This window comes from Triplophysa rosa, linkage group LG25 (genome assembly GCF_024868665.1).
Source record: "Triplophysa rosa linkage group LG25, Trosa_1v2, whole genome shotgun sequence".
NCBI classification, from domain to species: domain Eukaryota; kingdom Metazoa; phylum Chordata; class Actinopteri; order Cypriniformes; family Nemacheilidae; genus Triplophysa; species Triplophysa rosa.
In genome coordinates, this window is record NC_079914.1 from 8,855,338 (window position 1) to 8,871,462 (window position 16,125).

Consider the following 16,125-nt stretch of genomic DNA (forward strand, 5'->3'; position numbering starts at 1 on the left):
AGGGTGTTTCGTAATATTCATTTTTCCAAGTAGTGTATTTGTAATAAGTAAACCCGACAAGGTCAAACTCAAGTAGTTTGTTGATTTTGTAATGCATGGTTTATATAAAAAAGGTACAAAAAAACTTTTTAAGGAGCTGTATGATTACAAATTAGAAAGGCCACCTGATTAAATATATAAAAAGTGCTTGGCCATGGTGTATGTAGATAGAAATAGCTCATTCTAAGGTAATTAAAACATAATGCTTCATTATGTAAGGTCTTTATACACCTCTGAAGACATAGTTACAGTATATTACACTGCGTTTCTGTCGATAGATCATCAAAAAAAATACAAATTGTACCTTTAATATATTACAAACAACAATTTACAAAGGAATGTGGCAATATTTTAATGAAGCACACAATAAAGGTTTGTATGACAACTAGCTGTTATAATGGGCAAAACCGTTAAACAAACAATTAGTCGCTATAACATCATGATTATTAAGCGATTAATCGTCAGCTAAATTGTAGAACTGTGACATTCCTGCCTGTAGCATAGTGCAATCAGTTTATAGTATTTGGAAGTGTAGATGGATCATAAATCTAAGTTAACTTCGGGTGTTAGCTGTACTAGCGGCTTGCCGACTGGCGATTGCATTTTACGTTTATTCAGTTTACAGATGATTTACAAAAGCGAGGCCAAGTTTTAATCGGTTTAAAATGATCTCACAAAGTTGTGAAGGCCCATGTGTGCAGTTATTCTATGCACATTCTCAATGTCCGTAAAGCATAGATATTGCAGACAGAGATAATCTTCCCAGTCCAAGCCACGTTGATCTTGAAACAGTCCCTTCTCCGCAAGCTTGAGAACCAAAAGCGACCTCTTAACTAACAGCCAGTTAGAAAACAAAGAACTGTCCAGTTGGTTCTGCTGGAAGAGACCCTTTCGTGGACCCCAAAGTAAGACCTGGAGGACACTTGCCACATCGGCCATTACTATCCCAGGTTTCTCCAATGTAAGTTGGGTCACCAACCAAAGCAATCCTGCAGAGTATGGGCAGTCTCGGCAGAGGGATGAGTCACTGTTTGTGAGGTGTAGACAGTACCTCAACAAATCTCCTAACTGGTGCTCCTGCGATGTTGCTTCCATAAAAACCTCATCCTCAAAGTTGCAGCTCAGCACCAACCGAGGGGTCCCCCATTTCTCCCACATGGTCTGACACATCTCACCTCTCATCTTCCCGTTGGCTGGTTGATCTGTAGAGACTGTGATCTCAAGGTTACAAGTGTCTGAATTCATGACCCTTTCCTTATTCATCCAACCTGGGTATTCCCTGGGTTCGACCGCTTTCAATGTAACACTAGGCCACACCAACATGAAACTCTGTGGTTTCAGTTCCCGGTGAACTACATTCCCCTGGTGCTGTAGTCCTGTTACCAACTGGAGGATGAGAAGACAAAGCCTCCTCTCATAAACTTCAGGATAGGTGCAGTGCAAAGAATGTCCCTCCTTAACAAAGTCCTCAAGTGTCCCCAAAGGAAAGTCTCTTAGTATGGTCACACTGACACCTTTCTCCAGAAGAGAGATGACTGTTTGCTGTCGGCATGCCTCTGTGCTGCCCCCGTGTGATGGCTCGGTTGTTGTCTCGGGACTCTCAGATTGTGAGGCGTGAGTTGAAGCTGTGCATTGTGGGAAATGGATCACACCTTGTTGGATGTTTGGATGAAGGAAAGGTACAGGACAATCTGATGCAGAGTCATCTTCTTGAACCTGCAAGAAACATTGAAGAATTAGAATGAGCACAAGACGTAAGATTCTGGTGACGTTACCCCAAAACTGTTGCACGCCGCATAAAAACAGTTACGTTAGAGCTTAAAACATTCAGTTGGGGTTACGTAGCACATGTCAAACTGCTGTTGCTGTTGCTCAACACCTGGCATAATGGAGGAAGTGTGGTTTGAGTTTTTTTTTTACTGTTAGCCAGGCTTGCCTTTTAAGGATGTTCTTGCAGTCTGTGGTTCAGAGGCTCAGCCTGGGAAAGTGTTGATGGCCTATTTACAGCCGTGGATTGAAAATCATGTTGCACACAAGTATACAACACTACATTTTTTTAGATTAATTTCACACAGTATCTAATTTATGACTGATAATCTCACCTGTGCTGCGAACAACCTCCTAGGAACCTTTGGACAACACACTAAGTAGTAAACGTCCCTCTCGTTCCACTGCTGTTCACAAAGTAGAAAGTCATTCGGCTGAGATGTCCTTACGGTCTTGTTCTCCTGCTCATTTAAAAAGACACCCATTTCAATGTTCTGCAACGTGTTCCTCAGAAACTGAAGATAGCACTCTTGAATGCCCGCGGAAAGCTGCTCATAGCTCCCGAAGCTCCTGAGGAGTCTGTTAAATTGCTCATCTGGGATATCAAAAGTCACCTGGTGCAAAGACAGACCTTCACGATGCTCTTCCTTGTGGTCCCCTTGTAGCGCCAATTGGTCTTGGAATGGTGTTATCATGTAAAGGGGATTTTCATGGTTGTAGGTTGCTGAGTGAGCGAGGGAAGGTGGGTCCAAAGCATCCGCTGGCAGGGATAAAGTTCTTTTAAGAGTCTTTTTAGGTATAGGAGGAGGAGTTTGGTCGGAGAAGAACCTCGCCTGGTGATGTTCTGAGAAATAAGACAAATGACAGATTGTTTCTAGCAATATAAGCTAAAGTGCACACATTCTGCAAGTTGCACGCACACCTGCGTACTTAGATTTTGGTACATCTGCTTGGTCACGTGTTCATGAAACAATAAAATGAAATTCAACTGCTTCGGTTCCTGGTACCACGTGAGTGGTTTGGTTGTCTTGTGGCTTTTTGTTTCAGGTGTTACTTCTCTCATATTTGTTGTTTGAAGGGAATAAGTATGAATATGAAGACCAGCAATGGGGAAGGCTCTGCGTGTGACAGATAACAGCATGTACCTCTCACGTCAAGTTCTCGTTTTCTATAAAACTAAGCTTGCTGTTAATCTTTTCATCTATTAATCTTTACAAATCCACCTTTATTTTTTATGCTCACCATATCGATGTATAGGACAGTAGATGGCATTACAGTCAGTAGATAGAAACACTTCAGCAAATGGAGTCAAGGGGGTCTGTGGTGCAGACAAGTGCACATCTTCCATGTTCATCTCGAGATCCTGGATTGAGTTTGAAGAAGACTTGCTCCTAAAACATGTGCACATACAAATTTATTCAGATGTAGAAACATAAAAACATTGGAACATGTTACAGGATCAACTCTTTGATCGTTCACTATACCGAGCAACCACTGCTTTTTGCAATTGAGGTTTCCTGCATCACAGCTCCTATACGTCAACATAAGCATCACATACCTGCGCTGTTTGATGGGTAGTGCAGGTGGCGATGTCTTTCCTGGCTCTCCCAGGAGAGTGTAGTCTGCTGCCCGGTGCATTTTAGTTTGCTGTGTGACAGCGTAAGTCTTCAGTTATGCATCGCACCCTCCTCCAACTGTCAGTTCCTGTAGTTTTCTTCCAGCATGTTAGCACACATGTAGTTATTCTCTCTCTCTCTCTCTCTCTCTCTCTCTCTCTCTCTCTCTCTCTCTGTCTCACACACACAGCCTCAGCCTATCTATCTTACGTCTGAGGTTGGCAGCGGAAAAGTTGAGTGCACATATGTTCACTGTACTTCTACTTTGAAAGGGGAACAAGCTGTGGTAAAAACTCACTGCTATCTTTTGATATCTGCTTGCACTGTACTAATGCAGTGAGCTAAATTTGAGTAAAATCCAGAGGGGTTGTTTCTGCTAAGTATTTTTATACATAAAGGGATGTACACATACTTTCTTTGGTATTTTATATTTGTGCTTTCTGAAGAACAGAAGAACAAAACATTAATAGCATTCAACAAATTTACATTCAAGCACTATTTATCATATTTTATGAGTCACAGTTAGATTAAATGCATTTGTCAAACATTTGTATCCAAAGCAACTTACAGTGCATTCAAGGTAATAATGTACTAGATCAGGATTTAATGTCCCTATAATGATTACTAAATAAAAACATCTACAAACATACATCCTTAAAAAAGCCAGTGGCATTATAAGAGGGAGTTTGCGCATGAAATGAGTTTTGATGTCTGGACCACTAGAGGGTACTGTTGTTCCACATACACGATAAGAAAGCCTAAGTATTTTGTCTGGTTTATTAAAGAATACAGAAAGTTCGGTGACATCAGTAACAATAAATATGTGATTAATTGGTCTGAACATATTTATTGGAAATGAAAAATAAGTTTTTTTTTCTTACATTTTTTTAAATTCAAAAATGGTTTGTCCTGATTGGGGACAGATATGTAAATATGTGAAATATGTACCAAAACAAAAAAATATTAGTTACAAAGTAACAATTTCTCTATCATTCTGAAATTATTTATGGTATTTGTTTAGGGATCATTTTTGTTTCGTTCTGTGCGCTACTAACAATATTTCTCCCAAATTTCTAATAAAAATGTTGTTTCTATTTGTATTTATTTACAGAAAATGAACACTGGAGCTTATGAGAAATGAGAAACAGGTCAAAATAACAGAAAAGATGCTCTGTATTTTTTCAGACCTCAAATACTACAAAGAAAACAAGTTCAGATTCACTTTTAAGCAACACAACAGTAATATTGGTACACATATTTAGGAAAAGTTAACATTTTTATGTGATCATTTTTATCACAGTTTTATGTGTCTTGTCATGCTGTCAGTCTTTCACATTGCTGTTGGATGACTTTGTCACTCCTAAGTTTTGATTTTGTTGAAATTCAACAAACACTGGACTGGAATGGCCACAATTCATCTAGAAATGCTGATTAAATGAAAATTTGGAACGGTCCATTATTATTATTTTTTTAATTGTAAAAATGCAATCATGTGTTTTTAATACTATATATTCTGCGTCAGGTCATGAACTGCGTGATTGTGCTGAAGTGACCTCAGACGGCTCTGCAGATGAAGCTCTTCAGGCTATGAGTAAGAGTGAGTCAGAGAGAATCTATTATCTCATCTGAAAACACCAACAGAGCACATCTGACAGAAGAGATTATACACATTTCCATAATAAGTGAGAACACTAAAGGGTTCCATAATATTACAAACACAACTGACTAAAAATAGACTTAAAATGATGTGCATGTAAACGTGGTTATGATAGCCCATTCTCTACCAACCCAAACATACATTTTCTGAGTTACGTAATTTATTAATTTGGTACTAGATACTTTTATCTAAAGCAACTTACAGCGCATTCGATTTATAAATGTTATCAGTGTGCATTCCCTGGGAATTGAACCCATGACCTTAATGATGCGAGTATCCACCAGCCAAAGCTTTTATGTAGATACAACTCCAGTCATCTCTCACAAGGATTTGCGAAAACTTAGCAAACATGATTTTATAAATGTAGATCCCTCAAGTGTGGATCAAAGGATGAATCAGTTCTAATTTAAGCAATGTGTGCATGGAGCAAGGTCGCTTTCAGTTGCTAATGAAATCGAACAAGAAAAAGAGAGAGACAATGAAGGAGCTGAAAAGACAGAAGTGGACCATCATTAGACTTAAATGATGCTCTCAGTTAAGAGACACTTCACTTGTTGTGGTTTTGAGAGTGCAGGATCTGCTTTACGCACAGATGCTGCTTTACGTCAGCAGTGTTTTCAGCTAAACACTCAACTATAGTATGTTGTGAACAAACCTGAACCTACAGTATATGGAATCTTACTCGGACATATTGATAGTTTAACCCTTTCGTGCATGAAATGATGACAACCTCAAATAACAACAAAATATCCAGTCAGGATATTTTAATATAAAGCAAGATTTGAACTTTTTATTTAGATTTGTCAGAGATTTTCAGATGTCCACTTGAGTGGTAAATGTAAAATAGTACGAAAAATTATAATGGTAGTCAAAAGTGCCCCAGAACTGTTTGCTTTCCTACATTCTTCAAAATGTCTTCTTATGTGTTCAACAAAACTTTATAGTTTATAGAAAATATAAAGCAGTTTATCCTATGTGGTAGTCAATGGTGGCCAAGAACTGTTTGGTTACAAGCATTCTTCCAAATATCTTTCACTGTGTTCATCAGAACAAAGACATTTATACAGATTTGGAACAACCCGAGGGTGAGTAAATGATGACAGAATTTTCATTTTTGGGTGAAGTATCCCTTTAAACTAAGCCGGGCAATGTCACATTTTTAACAGTTTATCAGTATGTAACAAATGTACTTTAAAATTTGTCCAATATGTTTGTGTAATGTTACTTTACTATTACCGTCACTTATTTGTGTAGTTTGTTTTATCATCCAATGACGTTCAAGTGTACATTTATGAGCAATTGTCCATTAGAGCAGAGACTGAGACAACAGTCATATGTTAAAAATACTTTATTTTTCATTAATGGATAACATCTATAATTATATTATTGTTTTTATAGCATTTGACCGTAATATTATACAGAATTCATAAAATACATTTTCACACCCAGAACGCTGAACGAAACTAATCCAGCATCAAAAACATAAAAACAAAGACAGAACTTCTGTTTTTACAGGAGAAAGCATAAATGACATTTCACAGTTTCATGAGTTATCTTGATTGTCATATTATTGAACATCAAGTACTGTATGTTCATCTAACGGTTCAAATTGAAATGAAAAGACTTTCGTTCTGGTTTTTAAAGTGATTCCGCAAAACTCCCCAAAGGCTTCGCTTGCTTTTGGTGACTGGTGCGTGGCTAGCTGGTGTGGATCGAAACTCTTTCCTCTCCGCCAGTTGTCTTCGGATCTCAATTTCTGCCACACTGTGGCTCCTAAAGAAACGATGGTTGGCAGGAGACTGATGTGGAGGGGTACTAGCCCGTGCCTGGACGAACGATGGTTTAACAGGAACGCTTCTTTTCATTTCCAGCTTTGGGTGTTTTGAAGTGATCGCTTCAGGTGAACGTCTGTGCCCAGTCTGGAGGAGAGTCTCTTCGCTGGCCATTTGTGGGCTCTTGCTTAACGTGATGAAACCGTATGGAGTGGTGACTTTGGGAAGGTGAGGTAGAGAGAGGGCTGCTCTGCTTCCAGGGTCAGAACAGTGTTCTGGATAAGAGAAGGAAGCATCGCTCTGAGTGGGCATCCGTTTAAGGCTGGCATGATCTGAGACGCCTCCGAGGAATTTCCTTCCAGGACATGGAGATAAACCGAACCCTGAGGATGAAGTTGATGATACTGATGAGGAAAGAGAGGAGGACATGGGTTGAGGGTTTGACTTTAAAACGTCATCAGTGCTCCCCCAGTCCTCTTCTTCCTCAGACTGTCGCTCTTTCTCATTGGATCTGGATCTGTAACCATCATCCAGGGCGAGTTTTGGGATGGTGAATTGAGGGATGCTGTCGGGTGTCACGACGATGCTGCGTATGCTGTCTTTACTCCCGCGGCTTTCTGAACCCAGTGAACTCCCGAATGAACACGCGCTCGCGGTGGCCCACATGAGCGCGCGTATGCCCGCGGAGCTGTGCCGACGTGCGAACGGGAATGGCACACTTTCTGATTCGCTGTCGGCGCTCGTTCCCGCGCAGTTTCCAGCGCTGATGGTGCGCGTCACCGCCATGTTCTTGTGCATTTGCTCCATGCCGTTAGATTTTCTATAGGCTATACAAAGTATGGTTTATCTTTCGTTTGTGCCTGAAAGTGCAACCTGTTTAAAGTTCGGTATATGTTCAGCTCCAGCCCCTTTATATCTGCCCCGTTTATTGTTTTGTGCGTGCGTAATTGTGACGAGGGCGGCGCGCGTGGAAACATGCCCAAATGTGGATCTCCCCGGGTGACTTCCGATCTGACAGGTCTCATGCGTGACAACGGAGTCGGAACCCTTACCAAAATGTACCATGGTAAACAGAACACCATAGTTACCCTTTAATATTTTCTATAAATGGTGATTTATGACTTTAAATTTAAAACAATATAGAAACAAAGGCATTTTGATGGAAATTGTGTAATTTTTCCTTTAAAAAAAAAAAACGTTTTCAGTTTAAAGCATTCCACTTTTATCGCCCTATACTATATCTTACAAATAAAGATAATATTTTTGAATACTACAACATATTTTACATTAAATAACTTAAATAACACAGCAGGAAATAGCTCCAACAAAGAGGTACAGTTTAGCATGTTATATTCAATCTTAAATCGTGATATCTTGACATTAGGGTACTAAATAAACATATCCTATAGTTCAAAACACAAAAGTTCAACTTAAAGCTGCATTTTTTTCTCCAGGTAGTTTTACGCATCTATCATCTTTATCGCTCAACATCTGTCATCTTTATCGCTGAAAATACCTTGCACCATACACTATGCTGTGCACTATGCAGTACGCTTGTATTGCATTGTGACACAGGCAGCGTCCTCACGCACGCAGGCACGCAGACAAACCGCACCTGTTGTAATTACCTCTAGCTGGGCTGATTGCGCGCACTGCGTAAATTGGCAGAGAAGCTGTTTAATTTAGTCAATGAATTAATACAGAGAGCACGGCGAGATGACCATCCAATGCAACTACACCGTTGAGTCCGACAACATTGAGGGCCAAGAGGCAAGTTTGGAGTGTGACGCAAAAAAAATCTTTCACATTAATTGTGAACATGCATGACTTTCGGGTGAAATAGGGCTCACAAATACAAAAAAAAAAACGCACTGTGCAGATATGTGTAAACCAGCTTGTTTGAGTTTTGTTAGGGCGCATGTAAAGACAACGTTTGCTCTTCTCAACAGAAGAAAGCTGTGGCGAAGAGAGGCGGCGTTATTTCATCCATCCTTTGTCGAATTTCACAGTTTAGGCCAGTCAGTTTGACTGTAAGTAATATTTTTGTTGTTTAAACTAAGTGAACTGATCACAGATGTACTCCGTGTGTTCGAGTAACGTGACCATTACTTTGTGTAGTAGGCGGCATGTTTGTTTAAAATGGCTGACCGTGAACAACACAATATTATTTAGTTAAATGTCATCCTGTTGAAAAAACCCAGCATATGCTGGTTTGGTATGTTTCGTGCTGGTTTAAACTGGTCAAACCAGCATCAAAACATACCTAACCAAGCATATGCTGTTTTTTTCAACAGGATGACATTTAACTAAATAATATTGTGTTGTTGAAAGTCTGACATGTAGTCTTGCTTTGGAAGTCATCTTAAACCTATGTAAATATTAAATAATATATTTATTATAGCCTACCAAGATAGTTCTGGATGCTGTGTTTTGTAGATTAGGTCGTTGCTTGGTGGTTATTTGTTTCAAACGAATCAATTCTAAAGTGAAGTTATGAAAAACCACCAAAAAACTCCAGTTAAAGTACTGGTTTATTAAAGTTGGACAGACATTTTAGCTGTTACCAGCTAAACTGGTTTGTTGATTTTGTGTTTTTGTTAAAACTTGATGATTGATAAACTTGTTTTGAGAATCTTCTGCGTAACTTTCAGATGCGTGCTCTACGTGGTTTGTGGTGGCTGTTTGGCTTTTCTGCACCAGTAAAGGCCATCTCTCCACCGGCTGAAGAAAAAGGAGGCTCCCCTAAAGAACGACAGTGCAGAACGGTTCGAAAGCGTCTCCGCAGGGCCACGCGCCTGCTGTTGGCCATCCTGCCCCGACGCATCCAGAGCGCTCTGGGTTACCCGGTCTGCACCAGCATTGGCTGTGCTGTGTCCCCAGGTGCGTTTTAAATCAATATTGTTCCTAGTGTAAATCTGTGTACTGGTGATTTGATGTCGTGTTGCATCCAAGGTGTAACTTTGATGTATCTTTCTCAGTGTTGGGTAAGTTACTCTGAAAAAGTAATTAATTACTAGTTACTAATTACATATTCAATAGTGTAATTAGATTACTTTACAAATTACTCTCTCCAAAAAGTATTTAATTACTTATTACTAATTACTTTCTATATCCTATATCAACCTTGATTTAAGTGATTCAAGGATCAACATGAAACTGCTCTTTTAATTAATTCAAATAAATAATATAAAACTACATAAAGTACTCTTATTAACTGATCAAAGTATTACAAATGTGAGAATTATACATTGAAGCATGGATTTTAAAGTTAGACTTTGAATTTTGATGTCAGTTCCACTATTGCGCACGCACACACACACACACACACACACACACACACACACACACACACACACACACACACACACACACACACACACACACACACACACACACACACATATATATATTACACAAAGTATTTAGTTTAATTACATCAGAAGTAATTGTAATTAAATTACAGAAAAAAAATACTTTGTAACTAGTTACACCCAACACTGATCTTTCTCTGTTTCTAGAGGTGCGTTTTTCGCCGACCAAACCCTGTGGCAAAGGCAGTAAGAGAAAGCAGGACGACCTGGACGAAGAAGAGGAAGCAGAGCAGCAGTCATGGGTGGAGGCACTTAACCAGGAGATTGCCGAGGAAGATCATGCAGCCGATCCAGATTATGAGGTATGTTTTGCCTTTCAAGATACATTTCCAAGTCTTGCAGTCAAGGTTTTTATATACGGGTCATTCATTTTTACTCTTAAGTTCAAATATAAGAATTTTCTTGCAGCCTGGCGCACTTGAGACGGATAGTGAAGAATACCGGTCACGCAATGACACTGAGAGCGACTTGGAAATAGAGAAGGGTGTCGTGGTGATCAAAGACGTGGACACGGTACAGACACACAATCCCTCAAATAATGAAGAACAGCAAGTTTATGGTTAAGTTTTTTATTTTCACGTGTGTTGTATTTCAGGCTGTTTCTCCAGAGGCCTAATGATGGCAGTGTGCACTAAGACTTGCGCACATCAGGAATGTTGTGTTAGTGGCATGATCTTTTCCTGGCGGATCTCTTGAGCGCTTAATAGTATGATTGTTGTCTTCTGATGTCAAGTTCTAATGTTAAAGGACCAAATAAAAGTGTTTGTTTAACAAGTTTGGCTTATTTAAAGTGTCCAGTGCACAATTTGGCCAGTAGGTGGCAGTTGCTCACTTAGGTTTTTAATGTTGGCAGTCTTGGTACACTTTTTTTTTTTTTTTCGTAACATCTGTAGCAGAGTTACTATAGTTTTTCATTTTTTGGATTAGCCTTTTTTCATTTATTAGCCATTTTATTTGAGTTTGATAAACTATCTAATTGCTCTTTAACTATTTAAGTTATTAGTGATTTAGTTAATAGTATACAGCTAGTTCTATTATAAAACAGTGGTTCTCAAACTGGAGGCCCCCAAAATATATCCAGGGGGCTGCAGATTTTGTGGCATTTCATGAAATCTAGAAATTTATCTTGCGTTTAATGCAATCAAACCTCAGGAAAATAAGCCCACCAACCAAAATGATTGATATTCCAGCATTTTGTAACTAAATGTTTTTGGTTTAATTAAAATTCTAAGTTTAAGATTATTAGTCTTTGTTTAGGGGGCCGCAAAGCGATGCACCCTACTCAAAGGGGGACTTTCAATGAAAAAGTATTTCGAACCACTTTTCTATTCCAATATAAATTATATTTAAATTAAGTCATAGAGCAACATGAATCGTATCATTTGAAATTGAATTTTTTTCCTGTAATTTCATTTGATCAAATTGTTTTTCAATTGCAAATTGAATCGATCAGTCAGCTGGAAATAAACCGTTTACAAACCACAACAACGTATGAACACTCTGACATGTAGGTATACGCTTGCCGTTCTGACTGAGTGGGACGCGAGCTCGCTCCTGTAGACACGACCACCTACACTGGCTTAGATCTCTGGTGAGCTTGGCTGTTTCACCTTAAGAAGGGGGGTTGGTTTATTGCCAAGTACTCTTAACACTCATTTGTGCCCCCTAGAAATGAATTTAAACTCGCATTAGGCTTTTTGCGAGAGAAGGAAACTCGAATGGGACAAGAACATTAGCTTTTTTTTTCTGAGGTGCTCGCTCGCCTGTGTGAAGGGATGGAGCGTTTCAGGCCAACCATCAAAACACTTTCTGTGTGTTGCCCTAGCTGAGGTTTTCTTTCCTGATATGATTTTTCTTGGAGGCTCAGAAATAAAACGAGATGCTGGCAGAGTGGGGAGAAGCCTTCCAAGTATGCTTCAGATCCACGGTCTGCTGGGATTTCTTAGCTGTCGGGCTTTTTTGAAGGCGAGATGGTTGAGTCTTGGGAGAGCTGTGCTTTTAGCGTGTCTGAAATAGTTTGCACCGGGAGCACCCCGTACCCTTATTTTCTGCTGTTCTTTAATGTAGAGGTTGCTTTGAAACAGACGTCTGTGCGCGACTTGGATGCATCACTGAAAGGCTCCAAGAGCATCTTCACATGGGTTGCCTTTTTCTACATTCACGAATGCCATTACCGTGAGCCATGCTTAGATGCTGCTATCTAATGCATTGTGTATTGCCCGTAGATGTGATTTTTATGGTAATATTCCATCTGGTTTATGCTTTCGATTTACTTGTCCTCAGGGTAACCCCAGGCGATGTGTGCAGATGCCCTTTTGCTATTTGGCACGCAAAAATGCATCCCTCAGCACGTTCTCGCTCTGGTTCATTGTCACCTTCCTTGAATGACAATAGGTGTAGGACTCGGCAAGAGCACATTTACTGACCTATATGCTATTAACGGCTAGATTACCTTGTACTACCCTTTCTATAACCTTACTCTGGGTTTAGTTTTATAACATTGCTGAGGTTGTTGTGCATTGTAGAGAACCCTTGTAGTGATGGTGTTTTTTCTAAAGGATCTGTTTATTCTGTTGTATTTTATGGGGTTGCTAATTCCTTCGTGTGAATTTGTATAGGGTGAAAAATTATTTGAAAAAGCAGTAATGAAGTTGAACCTTCACAGCACATCACAGAATTCATACATTTGTAAAAAAAAAGTTTAATTGAATTGTCGAGTATAGGGTTTACAAGTCATTTCAGCTTTTTAAATATAAATTTGCTGTAACTTCTGATCACGATTTGCTTTTGCGCCAGTGACATCATACAGTAGGTTTAGTGGTGGGGTTAGGGGAGGGGCTTCAGTATTGCTTTTTCTAAAAATCATGCGTTTTTGTATGATTCACATTGTAGGAATTCATGCAAATTAACCACCAAGTAAAATTGTGTGTAGTGTTGAGTCCATGCAGTTATTTAGTTGAACATTACCTTATAAAAATGAACCATGTTTTAACTAGAGCACCTGCTTTTTTTGTATTTTAAGTCATAGTAATCACAAATTAACCATTGTTTTGCTACAGCAACCTTAGTTTAATCTTTTTTTTTCGATGTAAAACTATGGTTATAAGTATAATATTACAAATGGTAATCAAGCTGCAAAAAACATGGTACACTTGTACTGCAGTAAAACCATGGCTACTTTTCCTAGGGGTTGATCTAAAATCTGTGTCTTGAAGCGAAACCTTTTTTACATAACGTGTGTGTATTTTATCAGGTCAGATGATGTGGTTTTCGTGGTTAATCCTATGTTTTCGCAAGACTTTTAAGCCAATGCTGAGATTATTGTTTGTATAGCCGCAGAGGTTTTTCACGACGTCAGAGCCGTCAAATCATTCTTTTTTTAATCTGCACAGCCGCCGAACCCCTGCTGCTTGATTATAATGTGATGCTTTGGTTATACAGCATAACTCTCAGCAGGCTTTTCACCCCTCTGCATCCCAGAGGTAATTACCTTATAGGTACTATGGAGAGTAGTGTGCAATTCTTCTGCAAATTGTTCAATCGATAGGTTTGAGCTTGGAGAGAGAAGGCGTCGCGCCAGAGTTCTTGGTATTCAGGGGAGACTGAATGAAGCATTAATTAAAATGGCTGTCACCGCTACCGTAGTACATGAAAGGTCTCTTATGCTGAACAAAGACGCTGCTACAAAGATATTTACTGATGGGAAAATGCGGCAGAACGGTTGGCCTACATTTAGTCTCTATTGAGTTGTTTAGATGGACTCGTGGAGTGTTTATTTGAATGTTTGGACATTGTTGTCGTGTCTTTCTGTTTAAACAAAAACTATAAAAAGGTTTGTTTCTATTATGTTTGATTGGATGTGCCATGTTTAAAGCTGTGGTAAAATGTTGATAAATACTCCATCTATTCACCCTCATGCCATTTCAAAACTGTATGACTTTCTTCTGTAGAACACAAAAGAAGATATTTTGAAGAATGTTGGTAACCAAACAACATTGGACCCCATTGACTTCCAATGTATGGACGCACAACCACTCAGACATTTCTCAAAATATCGTCTTTTGTGGTTCACCGAAGAAAGAGTCACAAACAGGTTTTGAACGACATATGGGTGAACAAATGATGACTACACTTTTATTTTTGGGTGAACTGTCCCTTTAAGTTTTGGCCTTTGTACCTTTTGTTTTTTTATTGCTTTATACTTTAATATTTTCCCTCACGTTAAAAAAAATCCTAAATCATGTAGGCCTTCTGTATATTTTTGGTTTTACCGTGTGACATTTATTGCCACTGTTCTGTGTCTTGAATCATTTCAAATAGTTCTTAAAAATCAAGTTAATTTCTTTCTTGTCCCTAAGTTGCTTGTTTTGTCATATTTAGACCTGTCAATCATTATGATTTACTATTCAAAACAGCTTGAAGCTGTCACCCTAAATCAGTTCACATACACCAAGAGTTCTTTGTGAAATAAATGTGCTTTTGTTAGACAAAATGTTTTGTAGCTTTGAACACTGACATGAATGATTAAATTAGATGTAATATGCATTGTACCATACTGTGTGTTGCTTAAGATTTGCTTTTAAGCACAGGTTAACTCTTCCTCCGATGTACAGTAGTACAATTCAATATGATATTGAACAGAATTGAGCCAAGAATGACGTTAACTAGATTTTTTTATTTTATAGATTTTTTAGTATTATATCTCATTTCATTAGAATTACAATGTCATATTTCAGAGGAGATTGCAACTTTTGCCGATGGCAACATTTCACAGTGAATGCACAAACGGCTGCAGTCAGTCTGGTTCACTTCAGGCCACACTCTTGGTTATGAGTTGAAGTCATGAGCAGCAGCGTCTGAGCTAGCTCGATATATTTCTCTTACTTTATTAGAGCATAAAATTGCTTCCATGCAACGTCACTTTCATAACCAAGTTGAGAAGTTCAAATGGTCGAACTGAAATACCCTGTTCATGATGTACTATTCCAGGTTAAATATGATAAAACCAATTCCAGAGAAGGTCATTTTAGTACCAGAACCAATAATTTAGCCTCTAGCAGTTCCTGCGTAATGGGACCGTATTTCTCCTCAACCTAATTTCTTTCAAATCGACAATGTTTTGACAAATTAATAGAGGCATTGTGGTGACTTTCTCCCTAAGTGACTTTCATAAGTCCAACACATTTCAACGCATTCAGTGATTTTTTTTCATTCTTTAATTAGGAGCGTCTTCATCCCTTGTGGATGCCAAGTTTAAATGGGTTTTAGAAACCAATTTACAGATCTCGCCAACAGAAGATTCTGGTGTCCAGCCACTCTGGACTTTCATGACCCCCGGGTAAGTATGGTTTATATTTTTTAAAGATTGGAATATTCTAATTTGCATTAAGATGAGGAATTTAACATTGTTTCTATGGTTTGTTGCTTTATTGCATTTTATAAGATACATACACTGTTAAAAAATGTAATTTTACTCTTTTATTTTACTGAATTTTCACATCTTTTCGAATTGCGGCAAAAATGTTAAATTACAGAAATAAACTGCACATTTTTACAAGTTGGGTATAAAATAATGAAATGATGAAAAACATATTTTTATTTAATCTGGCACCCAAGCTGCCAGTATATTACTGTTTTTTATAGGATTTTACCGTACAGTGTTTAGGCCTATGTATACTTTAAACATTTCAACACAATTGTGTCCTTAGATTAAGAGAAGTGGGCATATCCAATGTAGCCTATTTTATGGAGTCTTAAAAATATCAAAATTGCAGATAGAAATTGTTTTTTTTTTCTTTTTTTTCTGCGCACTTTATATTAACGTTTGCCCTGAGCAAACCTCAGACCTAGTGGCGTAAAAGCTTTTTAAACAAAATGTAAAACTAATTTGTGATAATATTGAT

The 16,125-nt window shown here is 38.5% G+C and overlaps 2 protein-coding genes across 2 annotated transcripts; one reads left to right on the top strand and one right to left on the bottom strand.

The window, feature by feature from the left end:
• Positions 1 to 4: 4 nt before the first annotated feature.
• peak3 (PEAK family member 3) lies at positions 5 to 3,633 on the bottom strand. The gene is made up of 4 exons (XM_057326251.1): positions 3,365 to 3,633; positions 3,049 to 3,197; positions 2,142 to 2,650; positions 5 to 1,755 (listed from the first exon to the last, which is right to left on the bottom strand). Exons 1-4 carry the CDS (start codon positions 3,442 to 3,444, stop codon positions 700 to 702), a joined length of 1,794 nt encoding a protein of 597 aa, XP_057182234.1. The 5' UTR covers positions 3,445 to 3,633; the 3' UTR covers positions 5 to 699.
• Positions 3,634 to 8,514: 4,881 nt separating this feature from the next.
• Positions 8,515 to 10,968, top strand: org (oogenesis-related gene). The gene is made up of 6 exons (XM_057326409.1): positions 8,515 to 8,621; positions 8,801 to 8,881; positions 9,503 to 9,731; positions 10,370 to 10,524; positions 10,631 to 10,735; positions 10,818 to 10,968. Exons 1-6 carry the CDS (start codon positions 8,568 to 8,570, stop codon positions 10,836 to 10,838), a joined length of 645 nt encoding a protein of 214 aa, XP_057182392.1. The 5' UTR covers positions 8,515 to 8,567; the 3' UTR covers positions 10,839 to 10,968.
• Positions 10,969 to 16,125: the final 5,157 nt, after the last annotated feature.

Excerpts from the sequence above, each read along its gene's own strand:
- peak3 (XM_057326251.1), bottom strand. The coding sequence starts at position 3,444 with ATGCACCGGGCAGCAGACTACACTCTCCTGGGAGAGCCAGGAAAGACA. Across the intron at positions 3,198-3,364 it reads CTACCCATCAAACAGCGCAG|GAGCAAGTCTTCTTCAAACT; the intron begins GTATGTGATGCT and ends CACATGTTTTAG. Across the intron at positions 1,756-2,141 it reads GGAGGTTGTTCGCAGCACAG|GTTCAAGAAGATGACTCTGC; the intron begins GTGAGATTATCA and ends TGTTTCTTGCAG.
- org (XM_057326409.1), top strand. The coding sequence starts at position 8,568 with ATGACCATCCAATGCAACTACACCGTTGAGTCCGACAACATTGAGGGC. Across the intron at positions 8,622-8,800 it reads ACAACATTGAGGGCCAAGAG|AAGAAAGCTGTGGCGAAGAG; the intron begins GCAAGTTTGGAG and ends TCTTCTCAACAG. Across the intron at positions 10,525-10,630 it reads CAGCCGATCCAGATTATGAG|CCTGGCGCACTTGAGACGGA; the intron begins GTATGTTTTGCC and ends ATTTTCTTGCAG.